The sequence below is a fragment of the Calypte anna genome, chromosome 6, assembly GCF_003957555.1.
Source record: "Calypte anna isolate BGI_N300 chromosome 6, bCalAnn1_v1.p, whole genome shotgun sequence".
Lineage (NCBI taxonomy): Eukaryota > Metazoa > Chordata > Aves > Apodiformes > Trochilidae > Calypte > Calypte anna.
In genome coordinates, this window is record NC_044252.1 from 7,489,334 (window position 1) to 7,515,113 (window position 25,780).

The window sequence follows — 25,780 nt, forward strand, 5'->3', positions numbered from 1 at the left end:
TCTTGCAAGAATTTTTTGGCCAGAGGTATGTGCAGTGTAGCACACATGCTGTGTAGCATACATGCAGGAAAGCAGAAGCTTCCATATAGTATCATATATATTGTATATCCACAATAAATCCCATTACATCTGGTGTTTCCAGGATGCAGTTGGCTAACTGCATGCAATCATGCTATTCAGTACAGTACATTATATTACTTTTTTTATCCCACACAGCTACACATATGTTACAAAGATGTGTAACAGTAACTCTGATCAGGCTTTCACATGTGCAGAAGTCACAGGAAAATTTACGATGTCCTCAAAATCACCTCAGGGAGAAAATTCCAGTAAGAAAAAGAAAGTAGGTCAGGAAACATGCAGGCCTACAGGTAGCTCCAGTTATATCAGAAGAATACTTGTTTGTGAAAGAATGTATTTGTTCTTTGTTTATAATGCACAAACATTATTCATGAATTTTTATTCATGAATTCATATTTTTTATATGAAGCCAAATTTTGGAAAGCATGCCCTTCTTTCTGCTCCCATATCTTCTGTGCTATCAAAAAATCTAGAGATTATTACCTCATAAAGCCCAAATACCTGACTGATAGCAAAAACAAAGTCTCTAGGTGTACTTAGTTTAATGCTTTATTACTATTATGCTATGTATAATAAATGGGCTGCTCATAGCCATTTAGGGACAAATATTGCAGGTATGAAAAACTTCCACTTAAAGGAAATCAGAGCCTCAGTTCAGAGTGTTTTAACCCACACACATTTTTCATACATACATAAAGAAATACTTGCATTCATCAGCATTAAGATCTCTTTAAATAAAACTAAACCTTGATCCAAACATTATTTTCCAGTCTGAATTATTAGCTCTGAAAATAATTAAAATCCTGTAACATATTCTTTTGTTCTGAAATTACATCCTTAATGATGGCTATAGATATTTATCAAGCATCCTAGAAGTCCAGAAACTTGCAATGCACCATAATAATAAAACATTCCAGAAAAACAGCATGTTTCCTAGCTTTCTTGTAGCAAGCAGTATTCATTCCACAAGCACTGGAAGAACCATCACCTTTATTCTATTAGAAGGTGTAATTTTTATCTATATCTTCTAATTCAAAGGAAAAAAAAATCATTAATTCAGTTTCAGGACAGCCTCAACTCTTTATCAGTAGCACTACACTTAGTAAAATGAAGAAGATGATTTTTCAGAACATCTTTGTAATTAATGAAAATAATTTGAATTTTAAAATAGTAAGATTAGCAAATACTTTTGTAGTCCAGGCAGATTTGTTAATGATATTTTATACATACTTATTATTCCCTAATAATTACAATCCAGCTAATCTTAAAAGAAAAACATGTTTTGTTCAAAAGTTTAGCTTCATTCAAAAAATTCATTCTTCTTGCCTGTATCACACACACAAAAAAGCCTTGTGGCTCAGTCTGACAGTCCTTATTAGTACAATACACATTTCTTACTGTTTTCTTTTGATGTAATCTGCCTAAGAAGAGGGAACTGTATTTTTAACAGCTATCTAAGGACATGTTTTATAGGCATACAACACAGAATTTATGCATCAGTGTAACCTGAATCCCATCCACAACTCTGATTTGACTGGGAAAACAAAGCATTTCATTGTGTAGTCAATAATGGTTTAATCAATCTTATTCACTCATTCCTTCCTTTTTTAATCAACAGAAACTGACTGAATTTAAAGATTGATTGTGGAGGGGGCAAATTATGCCAAAGCCTAGAGTTTTCAAATCACCATTTTCTTCAGAGTAAATCACAATCTTTCTTCTATTAAGAATCTCTTAATGTAACACTCATCAAGCTACTTTGCACCATGGCCTTTTCTAGTGAACTTTGCTCTGTTCACTTTTTGCACCCTATTATCTGGCACAGTGCTGTGCTTGTGCCTCTGCTGCTTCCACTTCCAAGAGCTGAACTCTCCAGAGATCACAGTGCACAGTTGAGGAACCACTGTCTTGTGCAAAGGTTAAAGATCAGAACAGCCAATCTGAAAAACATGCATTTTTCTGTCAGCTCAAAATTGCTATGTTCTGTTCATTCTTTTGAACTCTGCTTTTCCTTATGTGCCTTGTAAACAGAAATTAGGGTTGTAAAATAAAATCCAAGTGCAAAGTTGTGATTCCTGATGCTGTACTTTGTAATGATATCTAAAGCCAAGTCTGCCCAATTATGCTCTAAATTCTTGATTATATTTAATATAATTAGTTCTATCTTTAAAAAAACCTGCATTCCTGAGGGTGTGGATTAGGAATGCACAAAATGGCTGCTTTTGTAAGCCACACTGTTGTATGAAAATATCCTTTCATTGGGGAGTATTTCTTGGCACTAGAGCTCAACGAGGACATTTAAATGTTTTGTTTATTGTTTGAAGTAACTTCTACAAAAAAATAGAAGAACACCCACCTGAACTTATGCAATCAAAGTTTGTTCCCAGATGCATCAATGTAACCCAAGACAGAATTTACCCATTCCTTAAAGTTACTATAAACAGTATTTGTTGACACAATAAGGCCTGTGACTATACAAGTCTTGGTATGTTACAACACGTACTGTTAGCACACTACATCTTTTAAGCATACTTACATTGGTTGGAAAGAGTGTTATATGGTTAATAAAACATTCAAGACTGAAATACAATAAAGCTTGAAACCAATGCTTTTAATTTTTATTTTCAGGTCTGAAGTAGAGAGTACAAGTTTTGTGTGCTTTCTTATCAGTGTTACATGGCTGAAAGCTGTCAGCTGTTCACATGCCATAAAAATATGCACAAATCATAAAGGTTTAACTGTATTTGCACATTCCTTTTATTACTAGACTGTCTTATTCATGTTGGCACAGATAATCCATGCAAGGTAGTTACTCACACCTCATAAACCACACTACAGTCTGTTTCTGAAATAACTAGGAACTTAAGAAAAAATATAGATGTAAAAGCAAGGGCACTTGTGGCATCAAGTCAACATGTCAATATATTATAAAACCTAGACTTCTAATATGGTCACTGCAGGCAAGAAATCACTCAGCTTCAAATTCTGATGTTTATAAATACTAAACAAATTAGTATCTGCTACTAGGAGACAAGTATTGAAAATAAACATTAGTGTGCCCAGCATTAGACACTAATAAGTTTGTTCAGTGCTGTGGACATTCACATTATTAAACATAAATACAGATAATCTTTAACAAAACATTTCGTTCAAAGTACTGACCACTGAAGGACCAAAGTAAAATATTTTTACTTGTTTTGTATGGATTTTAGAAATGCCTAATGTGTAAATCAAATACAGTAAGAACTACCAAAAAAAAGAAGTAATGAGTGGGGTTTTTTCCCACTCATTTTTTTATTTCCAGATAATAAAAGCAGTCTTCTTTGGAAGCATCTAATTTACCCTGTTCTGCAAAAATAACAGACAAGAAGAAAAACATTAATATAGTGTTTGAAGCTTTTGACTGAAAAGTTACTGAACATGTTTTAGTGAGATAAAAGACTGGTCTTTTTAGTTGATCATTCAGTGGTACAGTATCTTTGTTTTAGTATGTAAAACCCCACATTAATGAGAATCAGGAGAAACATTTAGAGGAACTTGTCCCAAGCATCTATTACAAGACATAAAACATAAACAAGTACACATTGTCTTGCATATTTTTGTACAGCATTTATGTTCAGGGGTAGTTGAAGAGCCAAATTCTGCTTATTTTTAAATATATATATTTGTGTGTGTGTATATATATATGTATATATGCATGTTTCTTGCCCCCATATCACAAGGGTGACACGTGGCAGAAGAGTATCAACCATTATGTGGTATTTTACCCCCGTGAAAGTTGAAATACTACCTTATTATTCACAAATTTCTGGTTCAGATATGTGCAAAAATTTTATCTTAATATAGATATCAAGGGTGGGTATCCTATTTTTGGACCACATTATGAAGCAGCACAAGTTAAAACAGGAAATTTATTACATGATAATCCTCAGGGTATCTCTGTTCTTCATTCAGAGATATCACTGTACCTCCTATAGTGATATGTAAACTAGCTTTAATCTCACTTGCTCAGACACCAGCTGGAATCAGGGATGTGTTGCAGTGCAGGTTATCTGTCCAATGAAAATTTCAGGCCTCTTTCAAGTTAGTACAGCTCCCAGTGAAAAGGAAATTTTCCCAGTGAAATTTTCAGGACTCTCTCAAGCTGGTGTGGCTCCCACTGAAGTCTGTGCTGCTGCATTCTCACTGGTGCCACTCTCATAGCTAGCTCAGCTATGCGTACAATATATATAATATACATTCACCTTTCTGCAGAACTAACTTCAAATTACAAGATTGGATCCTGTATCCCAATCCTTGCTCACCCCTCTATTCATATTCATAGTATCTCTCTGGATTACTGTGAGCTACTTGTACCCTGATTTCTTCCTTCAAGCCCTTTCCCTGACTGTAGGGAGTCATCCTGGCTCCTCCTCCCACCCCCCCTTCTACCCCACCCCAACTATCTAATATGTCAGCTTGATGAAACTGTCCTTACCTCGCTGTTTCCCCTCCTCCAGCTCCTGCTTCAGAAGAGCTTCCTCTCTGCTCATCACCTCATCTTTTCACACTCAACCAGAGGCCTTACATTCTGGCTGATGCAGGTGCCCTCCCTTCTCTGATCCAAACCTGCCTTTTCCTGCCCACACAGACTCCTGTCTCCCACACCCCTGTCCACCCCAGCAACTCACGGGCTGGAAATCTGGGCTCCCCTGTGAATGTCCCAGCTATGCTGCCTACCAGCATCTCTGCACAGGCTGTACCCCTGCCTAAACTGCAGCCCTGGAGCTCTGACCATCTCCTAAAATGCTTTATCCTTCACATTGCTAGTAGAGAGGGAGCTTTTAGTGAAACAGAGAGCCATGCACAAAGACACACAGATCGGAGGGGAAAGATCTCTTCTGAGGCATCACAGACCCTGATGTTTTGTGTCCTCTGAAGGAGTATGAATCCCTGTTTTGATGGTGATAGTAAGAAGCTATTCCCAGACAGTGGGTAACATAGAAATCTGCCTAAAGAATATCTTCAATGGTAAATAATATGCCGATATGAATTCTCCTAAATAGGAGAAAAATAAACACTGTTTTGTTGAATGACATTCAAAAATTAAAAGGAAATCTAGAGTTGCCTTACTGTTATGAAAAAGTATTTAATGAAGTGAAGTATGAGTGAAAAAATAATTCCATGATTACAATTTATTTCTCTAGAGAATATTATGGGCCAAATCTTTGGATTTTGTAATCTGTGGAACCATATTCACACCAGCCCAGCACCAACTGAAAACAGAAAATTTGTTTGCTAAAGAAAAAAAAAAGACTTTGCATATAATTAACAAGTCTGTTAGAATAATTCATGTGTGTAAAAATCTGACCCTATGGCACTCAGATCTGGGAGAATTAAGATACCTGCTGAATAAATATAGGTCATATATGTCAAAACTGCCACGGGCAGTTCAGGTTTTTATTTTTGTCCAAGATGCAGACTGCCTGCATCTCAATTCATTTATTAGAACTCCAAATTTCTTTTATTCCCTCCCCAGCTGTGCATAGTTCTTTATCCCTGAAAAGACACGCCAGTTTTCTTAAAACAGGTGTTATCCAGAAGGAAAACTCAACTGATACTATGTGATTTCTTGTTACTCAAAAGACAAGGTAAAATAGGGTGCAGATGGCACCTTGATGTGTCCCACAGAATGCATCCTCAGCCTCAGAAATACTAATTCAAAACTGTTAGTACTGAAAGCTGTCAATGTACACATCGTAATTCTCACTTAAAGAAATTAATAAAACTTGATCAGTGATCAGACTTTCCACTTAATCTCAATTTTCCAACAGACAGAAGTGCTACCTCCAATAGAAAAGTAATTCATATTTAAAATTAAACATTCGAAAGTATTATCAGTGCTACAAGTATTGCTCTTTTGCATATAACTGTTTAGAAAAGTTGAAAATTATTCTTTAAATATTAGAAAAGATCACTGTGTGGTTATCCTAATTGCTGGAGTCCATCTACTCTTTTACAATGGCAAACACTGCTGTAATTAAGGATGTGTTGCATTTAAACTAATGGTAGTAATAAAGAGTATGTGCCTGTGGTGTTATGCTGCCTTTTGAATCATAAATCGATGTTAATTTACAAAATAGGAAAAAAAAAAGTGTCCTCTTCCTAAATCTGTGGAATAAAGCAGGGAGCTTTTGCAACCTGTCTCCCATTCCCTAGCTGTGCTATGGTGGATGCCTCCCTTCTGTGTTCATGGTGGGAGGAAGGCAGATTCCTACCTCCCAATGATACCAATGGGAATTGGAGACTAAAGCAACTTGGAATTTTTTTTTTCCCCACAAGAATAAAGAAAACTAGCTTCAAATTAAAAGCTGGCCCTGCCAACCATCTCTCTTCCATTCAATGTAAGAGCAATCTGGAGAAAGCCAGTTGTCCTTTTCCATTATGATGTGAAAGTGAATTAATCTCCTGTGCGTGTTATAAGCCAAATGCACTGGTGAGACTGACATGCTTTTCTCAGTCTTACTGAGTTATGGAAGGAAAAAATTCTGTTTCCACTTTATTTTCAAACTAAGTTATGGATTCTCTACTAGGCTTTCCAGCTACATATGAATTCAAGGCAGACTTTTTATTTGGAAAGAACCTAGAATATTTGACGCTATGAGGAAGCACCACAATGTAATGCAATAGCACTCACTTTTCATAGAGGAAACCCTAATTTCTTTATTGCCCTTTGAAAGCTATGGCCTTCAGTTCTACAGATTATTGTACATGTGGCACTTATTCTTGTTAAGAAAGAAAATTACTTATTACTAAAGGACTTTTCCACTTGTTTTTAAACACCAGTGTGTGGTCTAAGCAGTAAAACTGCTGTGGGTATTTTGAAATTGTATTCAGACATAACTTTTTATATTACACTTTTTAGTTAATTTCAGTATGTCCCACAACTCTTGCCCTAATAACGGACCAGTTAATTTGTTTTTAGCTGTTCACTCAGTAGGTTTTTGTAGTAACTTTGCAAAAGCATGTTCTGCATTTATGAAAGAGGTTAAATTTCAAGAGTATCAACTTCCTAGCTTTTACCAAGAGAAACACTAGCCATGGTTATCAACTTTATCATTGCCCAGTTACTCATCTCTTTTCCCTCGGCATTACTGAGTGCCAACTCTTCTTTTAAATATTGATGGCATGGGCATGCTTTTTGCACAGTGGCTTATCCTTCTTAGAGTAGAATGGCTGACCTTCCAAATTCACATGGCATACCTAGAATTAACAATAAATACAATCAGGAATTGTTTAAAATAATAAAAATTTTTAAAAAAAAGGGAGAGAGAGAGAGAAAGAAAGATGTTTCCATTTCAACTGCATTTCTCTTCTGCTCAAACATTTCTTTGGCAAAAGTCCATCTGATTTCCCCAAAGTGCATCAAAGTGCATGTCTTGGTAGTTTTCCTACTCCATGCTGAGGTTGGGTTCTGGTTTGCATCAGTTCTCTGTACTTTACTACCACCTCTACCCACTAAGATCACTAGTTTCTATGAAAATGAAGTCTGGGTACATAAGCCCCCAGGCAGGTTCAGCGTGTCCCAGCAGTGCCTGGGTAGGCTGTCAAAGGATAGTAGCAAATGCAGCTCAGACTTTAAGACCTAGATTCTGCTCCTTGTAAGGTATGATTTTACAAAAGCTCCAGTTAGTTGCCATGGCCCCAGGGGTACCATCCTGCCACAGTACCATTAGATGCTCATTCCTGTTCTTACTTTGTTTTGGTATGGGTGCTGACGAAGGAGTGAGTCATTCAGCCAGCCACTATCATTGCAGACTAATTACTTATTCTTACCAAGTTATTCTTCAGCTCCTAGAGTTCTCTGCCTGGCTGCATAAGCACTTGTGTTGCCATAACAAAGCATGTGAGAATGCACAGCTGAGGCAGGACAGCCCAGGTTTAGATCAGCTTAAGTTGCCTTGGAATTGTATAGTATCTAAACAGGGTAGAGCAATACCACTTGCATGGTCACAGTTGACCAGAACCCCTTAAGGAAATCAACACATCAGAATTTAGGAATAAAAATAAACATTGGTTTTAATGCTTACGGCAGGCTTGGAGCCATCAGTGGTATGCAACTGCAAGTGAAAGTACAATTATATAAAAGGATAAAAGGATAGTGTATTAGAAATTGAGTTATGTATTTATTTGCATTTGTCTCAACCCACTGAAAGACAAAGTTAGATCCCCCCAAAATCCTGTGATAACTGCATTAACTAAACTGTCACCTCTACAGAAAATCATTTAAGTCATTTGATCATAAATAATTTAAATAAATACATAAGGATGCAGCTGAACAAGTGAAAAAGAACACAAAGTGTGCAGAGAAAGGGTCTTTCAAGTGACCAAAAGCTGTTAGTTTGTGAAAGAAACTCACTGTCTTTGCACTCCTTTCTAGTTAGAATTTCAAAAAGACTTCAATTTCCACACACACATTTGTGTCACTAACTTTAATTACCTTTGAAAGACCAGTAGCTGGTTTAGTTTTAGATATTTATGAACATCTCTATTTATAAACCTTCGACTCTTGAGCCTAAATTTTAGAGTTCAGCAAACATTAGAAATTGTCACTGTCATTTCTGGTATGGCCAACATACATTTTTTTGGCTAATTAGAGGTTCTAGGTATTCTTACCGTACGAATAATACGTTGTAGAGCAGCACAGCTGAATTAGAACCATATGAAAGGTGCTGTTTATCATATGGACTTTACTACTTTGTGTGCAGACTCGGAATAAGGCCACACTATGTAGCTGTATGCACACCACAGATTGATGAGTCTGACCAACTTCTATGCTAATTGCTACTCCTTCTCTCTAAGCAGATTATTTTTTGCAAGTTTCAGCAAGCATTCTGCATGGAAATAGAACCTGCACTGCTTTGTAGGTAAGATTATGGCTATACTGTTCAGTATAGTGTTAATTTATTTTAAACCCTTATTTTAAATGTATTTTAAAACACTGAAAAGAGAAACAGCAATAGTGCTATACATTGCAGTATGTACTCCCTAAAACTGGATGTTTTATTAGAAAGCACTTGCTTATGATGGTCAAATTTAATAAGTCTAGTAAAAATTTATGGACAAGAAGAGAAATTACTCCAATCATTCTCCATCTGCACATAAAAAATGAAATTAAATCCCTCTGCATCCTTGGGATTATGTTAGTCGTTCCTGCTTTCAGGTCTTCATAATTTATGAGTATAAAGAAATGAGATAGTATTTGGATAGAACCTACAGCACAGATAAAGCAGGTGTCATGCCAAGTGTGTCCAAGAGCTTCAATGAATTTATCTCCAGCTTCAACAGGGAAGTCACAGCCATGGCATTTTGTGCTGAACAAAGCAATGTAATCTAAAATAAAACAAAAAGCAAACTTAGAATGAACTCTTAACATAATCATCCGCTGTCCAAGAGAAATAGAAAGGTTCCAGGGGATGAACTTTTTCATTGTTTTTGCTCAGTTTCCTACTACATTCACAGAAACACACTGAAGTTTGCTGCTTTTCTTTTATTATTCCAACACAGCTCAAAACCCCATGTCAGCACAACAGTTGTTATCACAAGCATAGAAAACAAACAACAAAAAAAAGAAATTTGAAGTTACATTTCTTGCATTAGTTTTATATTAGTTTTAATGTAGATGGAAGCTATTTACAAGTACAAACATGGTCCTTAGAAAACAAACTAATGGCCAGTGATAGTTACCTTAAGGGTTGTATAGAAGCATAGTTCAAGTTTCTGTGAGTGGATTTATGTTCTTTCTGCATTAAGGGAAAATATTATGAAATCCCCATACTGGCCAGTTAATACATCATTACTTGGAATATCAAGTGCCATTTGGAAAGACTTGACATGGAAAAAGATTTGCAGACATTCTAAAGGTATCTAGAGTTCATGAGATTCATTGGAGGTTAGGGCAAAACCTCCAGTTTTCAGGGTAGGTGCCACATCAGTATTGCTTTTTAGTTTACTTTCTTCAGCAAGAGTTACTCTTATTTGTACAACCATAAGGAAGGAACCTTCAGAGAGAAGTAGGCCAGAAGCTCATTAAATGGACAAGGCAGGGCTTACAGAAGGAATATCACTTAAAATCTTAACCTTCCTTGATTGTGTCAGGCAAATCATTCGCATGGCAAGCACCATTTATTAAACTGTAATACCCTTTCCATAGTTTGGAAAGACTTGGCCTTTTCCCTTCATAATTGCTAAGAAGCAGCTCATTTGTTACAGCATTCAGAAAACAAAATCTGCACTACTATGTGTTGCATATCTGAGCAGAGCTTTCTTTTCATATATGTTGGCTGATGAGTTTTAATCTAAGGTAGAAGTACCAGAGGTCATAATTCAAGTAATTTAGTAGAGAGAGCAATCCACACATGCTGTATAGAAGTGCTACCAGAACCCTAAAAGAATCATTTTTTACATGTGGATTTCTACTGAGCAGAATCTACCAGGGAAGGGAGGGGACAGGGAAAAAAGTGCAGGAAGAGAAATGGAAGGTAAGCAGCATAATATGGAATGAGACAAATGAGGTAGGGCATTTTGGGGCAGAGAGACAAAAGAACAGTGCTCTGCCAGTTTACAATATAAAGCTGAGAAAAACACAGGGAGGAAAAAAATTGTGTATGTGAAGAGCAGAAACAAAATCTGTGCTGGATGGGTGACTGATTTGATTTTGTTTGTCAGCTGCTTTATTCTTCCATTGCTTCCATCCAACCTGATGGACACAAGAACTGAGCAGCACTGGCTGGCTGGCCATACCTTTCTCACAGTAGGGTTCCCCATCCTCCATGTGGAAGAGGCTGTTCCCAAACGGCATCTTACACGCAGCACAGACAAAGCAGGTTGTGTGCCAAGTCTGTCTCAGGGCATGCATCACTTCCTGTAAAACAAACAAAAATTTCCAGCAGAATAGAATGCCCTGCAACTACCCACTGGTGAAAAATACAGAACAGAGGTGCTATAAATTTTTCCCTTCTGTACCAGCCAGTTCTTCTCCACAGAAGAAGAAAGGATGCCAAAAATTGGGCTCTGTTGGAAAGAAAGAGGAAACAGCACTGCAAACTTTCTAGAACAATGTATTTGCCAAAATTAAACAACACAGTTCAGCCAGCTGTTTGTATCAACATGCCCAGTCACTGTTGCAGGAGAGATTCTGCCCAAAGATTCTGATTTTTTTCTCCTTTGTTTCAACATGACTAAGATGAACTCTTCAGTGCAAGAGTATGATTTGTTAAATAAATGCTTTTATCTCTAAGACCAAGAAATGCATTCAAGGCATAAGTGATCTAAGTCTGATGTTTCAAAGCAACTTAGATTAAGTATTGATTTCTTTAAGCTTCTCACAAGAATGCCTCCCAAACTAATGTGGAATTCTAAAAAAAAGTTTCTTACATTTTTATCTTCTGTGATTAGTGAAATATGCTTGTTCCTAGGCCAAGTGTTCCTCCCAAAAAAAAACAAATTCTGTGCAACTGATGTTCTCTTGAACTGAGTATAGAGATTTTATCAGCTTCCTTCTATTTAGGATAGAGCAATGTCTATTACTGCTTTATTCTTGGCTTGTCATACAGAAGTCTAAGTCCAAAAGCTGCTGTACTGAGCTCTGATGCATGGTTACCTGCCAACCTGTCAAACTTACTTGTGTCCAAGACCATGTTTGACAGTTTCTCTGTCAAATAGCCCTGATTGCAAAGGCCAGCTGTGTAGCTGATGTAAATTAATTAACTTTGTTAACTTCAGTAAAGGGACTGATGAACACCAATTGAGAATCTGGATCCCACTTTATGCTTTCCAATTATATCCATAGACTGATTCTCTTTCAAAGATTTTTTTTCATTTCCATTGACTACAACAAGGTGGACTGAAGTCCTCTTCCATGCTTTCAATCCAGTCAATGGACAAAACAGTCCAATTTGCATTTCCCATATAGCTCATTAGAGAATCACCATCTGAGATTCATTAACTTCTGTTACTGTTTGCAAAACAACTATCACTGATAAATAGGTTGGGATCCATTTAGAAGCCTGAGATCAGAAGCAAAACCAACAAATGAGCAAAAAGGATTAAGAAATCTTGTTTATATAAATAGAGGCAGCTGGCATCTTTGCTATTTTCCTGATGAAAATCCATACTGGGGTAACTGATTTGTGCCAGCATTAATTAGGTGAGTTAAGTCAGTACTTTGCTGTAAAATTACTGCTACTGCTGTGGCCACAAAAGGGACTTGGTTGGAACCAGAGCTTCACCACAGGTGTCTGATGCTGCCACTTCTATATGGCAATTGCAGAAAAAGCACCTTATCTGTCAATTACAACATTTAGACAGATGCCAAGAGACAACAGCTAAGCAGTGAAAAGACAGTGTGGTACTCCTTGCTTCCTCATTTATGAGAATTATGTAATCTATTTACTATAGTTAACATGCATATACTGAATATATGATAAATTTATCATACAGTATTCCAAACTCATCACCAGCTAATGTGTACATAGAGCAAATTTCCTTGTATCTAAGCATGAGTACATTAAGAAAAAAACAGCACCTATTTTTGTCTTTCTGCAATTCAGATCTTTGTATTTATTCTGTATTTTCTTAACCATAGGAATCCAGCACAATTCCTCGTGGCAGCTGTTTGCTAGCTACCAGCAGGTGCAGCAAGAGCAATGAGCCCCTCCCCAAGTGTCACAGTTTAAGGCTGGGCTGGCCACTAAATAGATGATGGATGCTGTGCATCACTTACCTCTCCACTGAAATTTAGATTAAGTGCTGTATAAGGGGAAGAAAAGTGTAGTGAAGAGTAAAGAACTATCCAGAAAGTGTTACTTACTTTACACTTAGTGAGATGGTAATTAGAATACATATTCTATGAGTTGAATAAGGTACAGAAATATCCAAGATTTTGGATAGATTATAAATGATTTTAAAATAATTTCTCATTTCCAACAGGCTGGGAAATTATTATTATTACAAAGGGGGGAAATAATTAAATAGCTACATTCATTCCTCACAACATGAACTATTTCACTACTTCAATGAACCATGTAGTTGGAGAAAGGGTTAGGCTTGTTCTCTTACCCCCATGATCTTAGTGTGACATCTGGCACAGGATGGTGCAAAGAACTGCTCATAACAGCGCTCACAGTACACACTATTCTGCTCTTCCACAAAGCACATATCAGCCAAAGATGTCTTGCAGTAAGCACAATTGAATTCTTCTGGGTGCCAAGAGCGACCCATAGCTACCAGGAAAGGACCCCTGTAAACAATCATAATTATCTTACTGGTATTGCAAAAATTACCCTGATGACAAACCCACTTTGTTAAACACTGCATACACATGAACAAGCATTCTGCTAGAACCATGAAGGTAGATATTAAAATCAGATCCAAAAGCCTGAACAAAAATAGTCTTTTTTCAGATCATTACTCAAACACTTTGCCAATAGGGTAATATATTTCAGTACTGTTTATTCATATACACTGTATTTACCAAGAGCTGCTGAAAAAAATCAATTAATTTTATATCTGCATAGTTATAAGTGGTCTTTGTAAACAGCTGCAAAGTCAACAGGAAAAGGCCCAGGGCTGTAACACCTCAGATAAAGCTACCATTGCAAAGCATGAGAATTTCCAATAGAGGCAAATTTCCAAACCTACACACTCCACACCTCACAATAGCTCCTTCAGTCTCTTTCCTTCTTTTCATCTGAGAGAGCACTGCATGTGGCACGTTCTAGAAATGTCATACTGTCAGATGACAACTTGCTGTCTGATTATATGGAAGAGGCATTACATTTGGTTATTTTAATCAGTTACAGTGACTATTACTAGAGTCTTTCAATTTCAGAATATAATAGGACAATAACCAGAAGTTCCACATCACCGAACCAGCTCCTTTTAGTGAGGAAAACTGTCACTAAACACAGATTACTTCAGGTTGGTTAGCAGTCCATGGGGTAATAATGGGCACCAGTGCAGCAGAATGAACTGGGAGAAGAGAAGGGAGAGGCATGCAATGAATCACTATGGATCTGGAGAAAGGCATTATCTTTCTCCAGACACAAAAACTATGATTATATTTGGCTGCTTTTCCAAAATGATGTCTCGTTCCTTTTCTCTCCATAATCCTCATAATCCCCTCCTAACTCTTCCAATGAAGTTTTATGTACCTCCTTCAAGGAGTACCTTATGACCAGAAACTTGTTTAAAAAACAGTGATTTGCCACAGCATCCAAGATACAAACAATTAGCATGTATAACTTTGCAGTGATACAAAGTGAACCACAAAAGGTCATAATGAGCTCTGGAAATGTTACATTTATGAAGTAGCAAACAGACATCCCTGCTGGGTAATTTCACTGAGTCTTAGGCTCTATTACTTTACAACAACCAGTCTCTCTGATTTTTTCTTTTCCTGCTTCACCTCTTTTCAAAACCTCATGACCTTACCGAATGATGTTGTTACAGTGCCCACAGAGAGGAGTTCGGCTGCTGGCTGGGTAACGCTCAGCCCTCTGAACTGTTCCCCGGGCTAATGCAGGACCATGGGAGGAAGTTGAAACTGGAGATGGGTAAGCAGAAGTTGAGGCAGGAGATGGTACTGAAGCACCCCTGGGCTGGATGTGCTTTGTGACAGTGGTGGTGGTTTTCCCGGGTGCAAATTTCTGGGAAAAGGAGTCATCTGTTACCCAGGGAGGGCGACTTGCAGGCTCAGCGTTGGCAGGGGTGTAGGAATGAACTGGTGCTGGTGCTGTGTTAAGTATCCCAAAAGAAACCAAGAAGTAGTTTAAAGTCTTTTCTTCTGATGGCAAAACAACAGCAATACTTAACCAAAGGGTACTCCAACACACATACAAAACCAGCTTCTGATGACCCTTAATTATGGTCTGTCTCATTAATTAAGTGCTCAGTAATTCTGGACTGAAGCCAAGGACACAATCACTGACTTTCGATGCACACACATTACAGAAATCATCATCTAGTGCCTTTAACAGCTTTTATAGAAACCATTTTCAAGAGCATCTCTTTGTTTTCTAGCAGGAATGGATACATCAATCCTGTGATAATTTCAAAGACTGCTATCTAATCAGTTTAAGACAAGTTAAAAATAGAAAGACTAGATCATGTAATAAATGTTTTACAGGGAGTTTTCCATAATTTCAATAAGAAGTTATGCTTAAAATTTGATCTCATTATTTCATTAAAATGCAGTATTTTCCACAGATGTCACTGTTATCTGTAATTTGTGGGCTTTACTCCTAGGTTTCTGCAGAACAACAGGCTCACACAGGGACCAGAGAGAAACAGCACTGGAAGCAATATTGAGGGAGCCAGTTCAGCTCACATGACGGGTAAGACAAAGCCAGCAGCACTCAGAGTAAGGCCAGACTTGTGGTTACGACTGATCTCAGTTCAGTTCTTGGCTCTGCCACAGACTTCCCGTGTAACTTCGAGCAAAGCATAGTAACTCTGTGCCTCAGTTCCCAAGTATAAACCAGAAATACTACACTTCCTTTCTTCTACCCTTTGACTATCACATAAAATCCTAAGTGCAGGCTGTCTCTGTGTTTGTATGCACCCAGGCTCTAATCTTGGTAGGAGCTTTATCACATAAAATAAGCAGAAGCCACAGCCTGCACATACTGACAAGTTTTCCCATTGCCCTGCTCTTTTCAAAACATCAGATCTTGAATTGTGTAGGACTGAGGTCACTACTCAAGAAACTTCCCCACTTTGCCAAGTGCAGGAGCACTTGCAAAGAAAACAAAGTGAACGATTGTTTGAGGAAGCTCAGAGAGCTGAAGTGTTTGGCCCAAAGGAGAGAGCACAGATTTGGGAACAGAAGCCAGTTCTCCTGCAGTCTAGGCAAACACTCCGGGTAGTGGATCCCAGAGCCAATAAAATGATAGCCAAATGTATCATTTAGGACTTTAAGAGGCTTGCAGGTAGAGAGGTATTTCAACCAAGAAGAGAGTTCCAAAAGTAACCTGGATTTTTCTGGATAATTAAGCGGTGAGAAGATGATCTGTGTAACATTCCTCCCTTAGCCCACACCCTGCCACACAGAATAACATACACTGATTGCTGGCAATTGCAGGTGCTTAAATTACATATATATCAATCCCTTGTGATCACCCAGTGATCTCTGATTTTCTTCTTTTTATTGAGTTCAGAGTTGAATCTAATGAATCTTCTTGATAAAACTCTTATGCTGCAGCATCAACAAAGTTTCTGCTTCATAAAACTGCATCCCACCTTAGCTTGAGGCTTTTTTTTTTTTTAAAACTTGGGAACAGTAAACAGTGCTTCAAGATTTTAGAACAGCAAGTTTGTATGCAATTTCTTTGAACCCTAGGGCTGTTGCTATTCATGTATTATGGTATTAAGCTAGGCAAAATTAGAAGGCAATATTTCATCTCTAATTGGTGAGTTCAAAAGGCTCCCACCGATGAGGCTCTCTAATTATGTAAGATGATTTCTAGCTCTCTCCGTTTAGGGAAAGGATTCTTCCTCCCCCAAGAGACTCTTCTTGTTAATGCAAAATCTGGCACTGAATCCCACAGAAGGCCTATGATATTCAGACCCAGAGTTCCAGAAGTGGTCTAGGTGCCATTTCTAGGATGTCTTTTTCTATTATTGTGTTTCAGAATTCATCTTACCACCTCTTAATTTTCACTTTTTCTTCCTAAGTCTCATCATGTCGTTTTTCCAGTTTGTTTATTCCAACCAATGTTTATCCTCCTTTGAAAAATAAACACTGGGGAAGGATCTTGGTCTTTTATTCTCTGTACCTTTTATTTCTTTTCACTCTATCACTTCTACTTGCCATAGTAAAATAAAGCAGCAAAGTAATTTTTTTTCCCTAGTTGCTGAAAGAAGATACCAGGGGAATTACTGCAAAATGATGAATGTTGGGTGTTCACAACTGCTCAGAGTTCTCTGTTCACCAAAATTTAGTTTTATAGGATGGATTTATTACAACGTATTTCCCCCCTGTGAACAGCTTGGAATTGCTATAGATTTCAAATAATGTCATAGCAATATATTAGAAAGGTTTCACTAACTTTGGTATTTAGCTATTGTTACTAAAAGGGAATTACCATCTTGTTATCATATAGCTATAATCCTCAGCTTTTATGAGTAACTCTTTTGTCTTAGTAGCTACTGCCATACAAATTCACTTTGCATGTTCATGTATTTCAGTCTTCCAACAAATGCAGCAGCAGATAAATGCTGCTGTTTGCTGGTAGAAAGTACTAAGATTCAGTATATCAGAAAGCAGACTGTCAAAGTATTATTATTATCTGATCTGACCCTTGTCAAAACCTAATACTTTAAATAATTCAGTAACCCAGCCTCTATCACCTTGCTTCTCTCAGCGCTCAAACTCTCTTATAACAGGAAAGAAATAATGGGTCTATTGTTATCCTGTTTTCTCTCTTAACAGCCATAGGAACAAGCCAATTACTTGCTTCTGGGGCAACTGGAATTCTCCCTCTCAGTTCCTCAATGGTCAATCTGGATATTTTCCCTCCATTTCCAAAGAGGATATTTTACTTCCAGAAAAAAAAAGGCATGTTACCAAAGATTAATTTAGTCATATAGTCTCAGATGCTTTAGTCTTCAGTACTAGCCTAGCTCACACTGTGAGAACAATTTCCCTTTTTTTTTTTTCCTTTATTAGTAGAACACATAACCATTATTTTTAATAATGAATTCCCAGTAACAAATGTAATTCATAAATAGAAATAATTTTGCTTTTTCTACATTCGTGGCTGCATTATCGAAGCCCAAAATTATGCTATATACTGGAAAAGTATATAGGAAAAGACAGACAAGGCAGAAAATGCATCAAGTCCTTTACAAGAGGGCAGCATTTTTCTTTAGAATAATTGAAAATGAAAGATGGTATTTAAGCTGCTGTTTTAGTCTTGAACATGCTTAGTGAACAGTTGAGATCTGTGAGGATCTTTTTGCCCATTTCTAGAAAAGCAGATCAGGCTTTTGAGCACTTTTACATACATGAGAAGCCTTGTTTGGACTTAGGAGACTGAAAAGGCAAGATCTGCTTTCTTACTTTTTGGTATCATCTTACTTCTTAGTATGAACTGACATATGAGTTAGTTGGATGACATGAAAGCACTAGGCTAGTCTGGGTAAGTCTATAAGAAAGGAATACACAAGTATTTTCTGCCATCTAGTGGGCCTTGTTCAGAAAAAATTATGGTCTTAAAAAAACGGGCTATGAAATTTATGGGACAGAGAAGATAAAACATTACTGATTTCACTGCTTTCCCTACAGGAAAGGAAACAAATCAGCAGAAAGTTCCCACCACAGTTAGGTCAGTCGTAGTAATACTCTGCTTTGCTTTGAAGTGTAGTCTTACTGATTACATCTACCTGAGCCAGATACTGCACAATGCAGTTTCATTTTGAGATTGGTTTCAGTTTAATCAGATTCAAGCCCATTATTTTTTTTCCATCTGAGACAGATAAAAATAGTCTTGTACAGCTTCTGTTTCATTCGTGTTTCTGGATACTGCATTTATGAGACAATTGGTGTCTTAATCTGAAAGTTGCTGGCCCATATTTTTAGAGGAAACAAGTCATCTCATTCCCATAAGCACTGAGGCCTAGCATAAATACATTCCTCTTCCAAATTCCACAGTGCAAATCCTTATATTAATTTACAAATAGAGAAGTCTAAGAAACTCTTTGCTAAGGTTAGAGTGCAGTTATTGCAAAAGCCTGAAGCTGCTCTTAGATTAGATGGGAAAAATGAATTTTGTGCTTCGTGTCATCACTTGAGAAAAGGTGGTCCCCTAAAACTGAGGCTGCATCTTACACTGCAGGACAGAATTTGTATGCATTGACAAAGTTGGGTGAGGAAGTTTTCTAAATGTCTTGGTGGTTTGTTTCAAAGTACTATTGATCTTTCCCATCTGTCACAGGAAATGCAATTTCCTCCATTACTTCCCAAGTGACAATTTCCTGTTCACTCAGGACTGCAACTGCAAATGTCTTGAAGCCAATTTATGTTCCAAAATCAGTATGAAGTTCAACTATATCACCGATATAAAACTCTAAAATGGTACCCAGAAAACCCTCAAAACATTTTCTATAAAATATTTACCTTTAATTTCTTCTGTGCCTGAGTCACTTTGGAGTTCAATTTTAGAATTGAGTATAATTCAACAGCCAGCTTTTTCTTTTACAGACACAGCTACTAACTGGATATACCTACAAATTTATTTCCATGACAGGTTTGTATATTGACAACTACAGTTTATATCCCCCCCTAAATGAGCATGGGGCTTATTATCAATCAGTGCATTTAGGAGATATTTTGATGTGCTACAGTTTGCTCTGTTCTGCACTATGGAATTAAACCCTCCATCTTTAACTTTCCTTTCATTGCCAGATAAAAAATATTTGCCTTCAATGAGAACATGGTATGTGCTGACACACTAAGCCAAAAGCAAATGAGGAGAACCTGAAACCTTTACTGACTTTGAGACCCTTAATAGTACTGAATTGACTTTTTCCACCTTTACATCTCAAATACAGCCAACTGATGTGTCTGTCTGCTTTATGTCTAAGTTTGCACTGTTTTAATTTCAGTAAATCCAGAATAGAGCATTAGAGCAGACAGAATCTAAGATTGTTAGAATTCTTGGCCTCTTCATATTTACTTGAGTGTCAAGATAAAAATCAACTTTTAATTTCTCTTTCTAAGATCAGAACAAGATAATTTGAAACACAACTGCAATTAGACCTGTATTGCTGTAACATTTAATTTGTTCATTTTGAAGGTTCACATTTTGGTCATCAATGGTTTAGGAATTCCCTCCATTGGCAACACATTAACACAAGGGGAATTTAAATAGCATCAAGGAGCATATTTTCCATAGGAATGAATAATCAAATATATTCCTTCAGTAACTGGAGCTGTGGTTAATGGACGCATAGTATTACAATGTACTTTAATAGGTCATTCTTTATCTCAACTCTAAGCCTGAGTTTGAGAAGTTCAGTGGATGCCATTATCTATTTTACAGATACATTCTGCTCAAGCTACCTTCATTTACTTTATCACCTTTCTGAGTTGTGCAGTCCTATGGCATTTTATTAGTTCTGAAGGGCTCCTAATTGGGCACTGCATTTTTTTCCAAATGTATTTCTTTTGGAAAGTCAGGCTACACGTTTTTGTTTATTACAGATTTTTCCCTTTTATTCTTCTTCCTGCTTTCATTCAATATTCTCACTCTAAACCACAATATTAATACAACATAATCATTGATCTTCAGAAAATTTGAAGCAAAACAAGGAAGTAATTCCACGTATATAAATATTTCCTGATGTGTGTGTGTCCCACTGCAAAATGTGTGTTATTTGCATTTTCTTTTTCTAAAGGAACCAAAATCATAGCATAGTTTGGGTTGGAAAGGCTCTTAAAGATCCTGTAAGTTCCAACACCCCTACCATGTGCAGGGACATCTCCCACTAGACCAGTTTACTCAAAGTTCTATCCAATCTGGCTTTGAACACTTCCAGGGATGGGGCACCCACAGCTTCCCTGGGCAGCCTATTCTAGTCCATGCACATTTCTCTTCTGAATCTTTTCATTAGTTTGAAGCCACCTTACCTGGCTGATAGACAGAGGGCTTTATGCTGGCAGTTGTAACAACTCTGGGTTTTGAAGTAGCAGAAGGAGCAGGACTTTCAGCATAGCTTCCAGAAACTGGCATTGGTGTATATGACTGGCTTGTATTTCTAAAAGTAAAGTGAAGGGATGAGTAACTTTATAAACATTACTGATTATGAAAGACCAAATCTGGCAGCTTCCAGATCACTCCGAGAAGAACTGTCCTTGAGAGCTACAGAGAGAATACTCTGAGATTCATTAGTCTTTATTATTGCTAAGAAAGTCTTGGACAATTCTTTGGAAATAAAAATTAGCCAAATAAGGACTTAAAACAATGCCAAGTTGCTCTTGTCACAGCACATAGCTTACTGAAAGAATATGACAAATTTATTAAAGGAACTCTAACAGAGGATCAGCAAAGATTGTGTTTGCTCTCCCTGTACAAACAACCAAGCCTCTTCCTGTCTAAGATAAACCAATCAGGGATATCTTGACTTCAAAAAATCCTGGCTCAGCACAACTACTACTACTACTACTATGAAAACTAAGTACTGTTTATAAGTGCTGTATTCTTTTCAAAAAGCTTGTAGTGACCTTTAAAAAACATTTCTCAAACCCTTTTCCCTATATAGACTTGAAAGTACAATTTATGTTAATCCTTCTAATGTTCAGATTCAGCTAACATAAAAGCATGTGATATACAATGTTATGATGCAATTTCAGCATTCCTAGATTTAAAACATTTGCTAAGGATTCCAAACACCAATAAGAAATTGGTTTTATCTGTTTTATGGCTTGGATGGTAATGCTCAGTTTGATTATAGTAACACATTGAACACATATGCCCGTTTGCCTACTACTTAGGATTATTTTATTTATAGTGATTTTTCTTCGTATACCTCTAAAAGAGCATTATGAAGCAATGAAGAGAGAATCAAGTACAAGGAAGGGGAGCAACAGATACCAAGATGCATGGAGTAGTAAAAATCATCCACTACTGAACAGCAGTCTTACTTTCTCCCCTCAGTTTCACTGTCTGTATGAAACAGATCCCTGACCACTTGTGCTGACAGTTCAGGAGTTATTTCCTTAGCAGCTTTGTCTATAGGAAAATATTTGTCAACATAAGAAAAGAAGTGTCCAGCTTTGCCAGACCATTAGTCCATTTTGTACTTTGTTTAACATAGATGGAAATCTTGACATAGATGCCATCTGGAGAGTAATGTTATAATTTTTATATATGGCAAACCCAGAAAATTCCTTCCACTAGAGATTAAAAACATTCTGACAAATATAAACTTTTGATTTCTAATTCTGAACAAAATAAACCTATACTCACAACGTAGCTTTTTGCTACTTTGACAGTGCTTCTGCAAATCTAGCTTGCATAGCATTGCTGACTCAGGATAATTTATGTTCTTTATTTAGTTTGACCTAGAAGCTTAACTGTTGCTACAGTGTCTAAAGCTAATTATATCTGTATAAGCCCCTAGTTTGGGGCTTAGAGATGGATTAGGGTCTACTATAAAATGAGTGAACAAGACCCTCCAAGATAAACTATTTTTAGCAGGTTTGTATTCACTGTAAATTCTGTTGTGAACTGTGCTGTTATTTTGTGGTTACCAAATCTTTTTAAGCACAGGAAGACATTTTTACTTTCAATTCTTACCATCTATTTCCTGTTGATACCTCCTCATCTGTAATGCATAAGATTGTTCAGTACTTGGGGTCACTGTGCTCCTACCACAGCACAGACAGGGAAACAAACACTGCAGGTGCACTGGCTTCACACACTGCTTTCAAAAGGCCTTCAGCTAAATGCACACCATCAAAAGATTTTTCCTGGTTTCAAAACAGAACATTCAAGATAAACTAGGCAGAAAACCAGTAAAACATACTTACCTTTACAGGATCAGTCATCAGTGCTTACAATGTGGATTAAAAGACTTTAAATCTTGTGTCATAGAGCCTCAATCACACTCACTCTACTCCAAGATGTGCAGCTCCATTGGTAGAAAGACTCATTTGAAGCTCTCTCTTAATGCACAAGATGCATGAAGAAGTTCTGAGCCAGACCAATGATACTTAACTATTTTCTTTTATGACAGTCCATTAAAAATTCCAGTGTTTCCCAGTGTTAATAGCATAGTAAAACCATGCCACTGGATCTCCTTGTATGCTCAGGGCAACAAAGTTGAAAAGAACAGAAACAACATGCACACAAAAAATCATAGTCATAGTACCACAGTCATGGCAAAATTAAAAGAAGTCAACTACTGAACTCTTTTATAAGTGTATGATGCATATTAAATATAGTAAGGAAGAGATAAAGGCTTGTCAAAGAGAAATAAAGTATTACTTTGCATCATTAAGGGTTTTAGTGAAGTTAAAAGCTTTATCAGATTTTCTGCTGAAGAAAGGAAAACAGAATGTGACCAAAAAGAGAACAAAAACAACATAGAAAGAATTAAAAGATGTTCCAAGGATCAAACATTCTTTTATGGAAGAGGAAGCAATGGCATCTCAGAAAGCAGTGAAAACACCTTTACTATATTTATCTGTAGCAGTCAGTGGCACATGCCAGACAGCAAGTTAAATACTGGCTCTGAAAACTATTAGTTGTCAGAAAAAGAAAAAAGTAAATATTTCTAAGCAGGTAATTTTCATGTTAACACCTTGCTAGATGCCCACTAGCAGCAATAAACTGGTTTGTTAAGTGCTTTTGAGGTAGAGTAGCTGCAGAAAACATGTTTATACCTCTTTGACTGGTAGCTGATGGAGGTGGAAGAATGCCGGTTGAAACTAAAATGAGACAAAATTTGTATTTGAAAAAAAATATACCAAGAAAATTGGGATATCTTGCCCTACAGTGAATTTCCTTGTGAATAAGAGGTGCTCTTGAATGCCAAAGTAACAACATGTATACATTTATAATCATGTTAAAGCAGGATTACATTTTGCTAATCTCGTTTAATCTAGGAATCACAGTGAAAACTGAATAATGATAATATAACAAATGAGCCGAGTGCATTGCTCCCTAAGTCATTCTCATCCTCTTTTGCTCCTTCTTTAGTTGGGGAACTTCAGTTCAACCACTGGACTGTTTGCTTTCACCATTTTTACTAGCACAGAAAAATTAGTTTCTTAGCAAGTGTCACAGGCTAGGCAGTTGCACCAAACCTTAAACCTGCATCAAAGCCCCAAGATCAGCTAAACTTGCTGCTAATGAAGCAACTGAGAAAACCTTACAGAAAGGGCAGGTTGGAAGTAGTTGAAGAAACAACATCAAGCCATCCCATTAAACTTCCTTACAGTACTACTCTACTATTCAGTCTTAGGCAAACAGGCACATTTTTTTTTCTTGGGGAAGCAGCATCATTTAAGAACACAAATTATTCATTTATGTAACTGCAGAAAGTACTTAAAAGCCTGCACAACATATGATCTGAGAACCGAGAGGATACAGAATGGACACAGCTACTGTCTAAATGCAGAGCAGTGCAGTTGGCAACAATCAGATCCCACAAAAGCAGAGCCCACATTTCCCAGCATTACCAGAAGCCTACATGTGCCAGTTATTTTCCCAGCTTCTGGAGAAGAGAGGCAGTGCTTGGATTAAAATCTTAGGATCACAGAAGCTACACCTTCCTTACACAATCATCATTTCCTGACTCTCTGTCTGTTTTACTTTCTGTAAAAAAGAAGTCTGTTTTACTTTCAGTACTGTCTCTCTGTTCTACTTTCTAGATGGAATTACCAATTGCATAAAGAGCTTTGTAGATTATTTAAAACACTTCTGGACAGGATTTTTTCTTAATAAGTAAGATTGTTAAGTGCAAAAGTAAGATTAACTTTGCAGATTTAAAAGTAAGAGTAACATGATCAGTTAAGGAGTTACTGGTTACTGGAAACGTTTCTCTTTAGGAATATTATATTTTAGTCATGTTAAATGTTAAGCTTATGGCCTTTTCTCAGTTTTAAATAGTTAATTGCATTGATCAAGAAATTGTCCTGCATTTTCTTGATGGACCTTTTTAAGGTATCTAGAAGGAAAAAAAACCCCAACATGGAGTAGAACAGTGGTGGTAAAATCTCAGCCTCATTCTACCCAAGCACATTTTACATGATGGGGATAATCTTCTAATTAAGGCCATCCTTATTTTATTTTCTACTAAAACAATACTAAATGTTGCAATGCTGAAACTGGATTTTTAAATCCATATTTTGATATGCATTGCTTGATTTCTAAATGAATACTATTGAATTATTAAATCAGGAAGAAGCTAATTTTAATTCCTCATGTTTGAATACATTACCTATAACACATAACGTTTTTTAAACCAAACGTTTTTAAAAAAACACTTTTTAAAGCAAAGATAAAGAACCCATTTCAGCTGCAATACATCCCTCCATAGAAACCAACCAACCAACTAAAAAAACCAACCAAAAATCACCCCCCAAAAAACCCAAACTGAGATTGCATCTTGTAATTGATGACTAGGAAACCCATTTTTCCCAGGTCCTACAACTCTCTGACTTGCCTTCATGTTCCAAGGGTTGCTGAATTAGAGGTACTGGGTAAGACCTCGTTTGTTTCTGTCAGCATGATGCAGTTGGCAAGTAGGATTTTAGGTCAGTAGTGGATAAAGGTGGGATGCTGTAGATCTTGTATCTCTGACTTAAATAACTTCCAGGAACAAGCAATAGTTTTTAGTAGCCTGATAAGCAGTGCTTTCTGGACTGGACACTTGCTTTTCATAGATTCACAGAACCCTCAGGTTGGAAGAGACCAGAAGTTACAATTACTGAACCTCCACTCAAATAGATCAGTAGTTCATTTTACTTATTATGTTTTACCAGCTCCATATGGGAGTTACACGCCTGATTTAAATCCTATGGTTGTAAAAAGCCATGTTTGCATCTGAAAACTCAGAACTCTTCTGATCTTCTGTTCTGTAGGTATTTCATTTTTGTATTGGCTTCAGTGATGTGAAGCCAACCAAGCTGCTTTCAAACAGGTACCTATGCACA

At 37.0% G+C, this 25,780-nt stretch overlaps 1 protein-coding gene across 1 annotated transcript in view; it reads right to left on the reverse strand.

Annotated features, from left to right (window-relative positions):
• Window positions 1-2,666: 2,666 nt before the first annotated feature.
• The window catches only part of LDB3 (LIM domain binding 3), a 117,356-nt gene continuing 94,242 nt past the window's right edge, over window positions 2,667-25,780 (reverse strand). The window contains exons 9-14 of the mRNA XM_030453752.1: window positions 20,750-20,877; window positions 14,554-14,854; window positions 13,180-13,360; window positions 10,864-10,984; window positions 9,338-9,453; window positions 2,667-7,323 (exon numbers count right to left, since the gene is read on the reverse strand). Of these exons, the coding sequence (XP_030309612.1) occupies window positions 7,234-7,323; window positions 9,338-9,453; window positions 10,864-10,984; window positions 13,180-13,360; window positions 14,554-14,854; window positions 20,750-20,877 (937 nt within the window). The 3' untranslated portion in view covers window positions 2,667-7,233. The remainder of the gene's footprint in view (window positions 7,324-9,337; window positions 9,454-10,863; window positions 10,985-13,179; window positions 13,361-14,553; window positions 14,855-20,749; window positions 20,878-25,780) is intronic.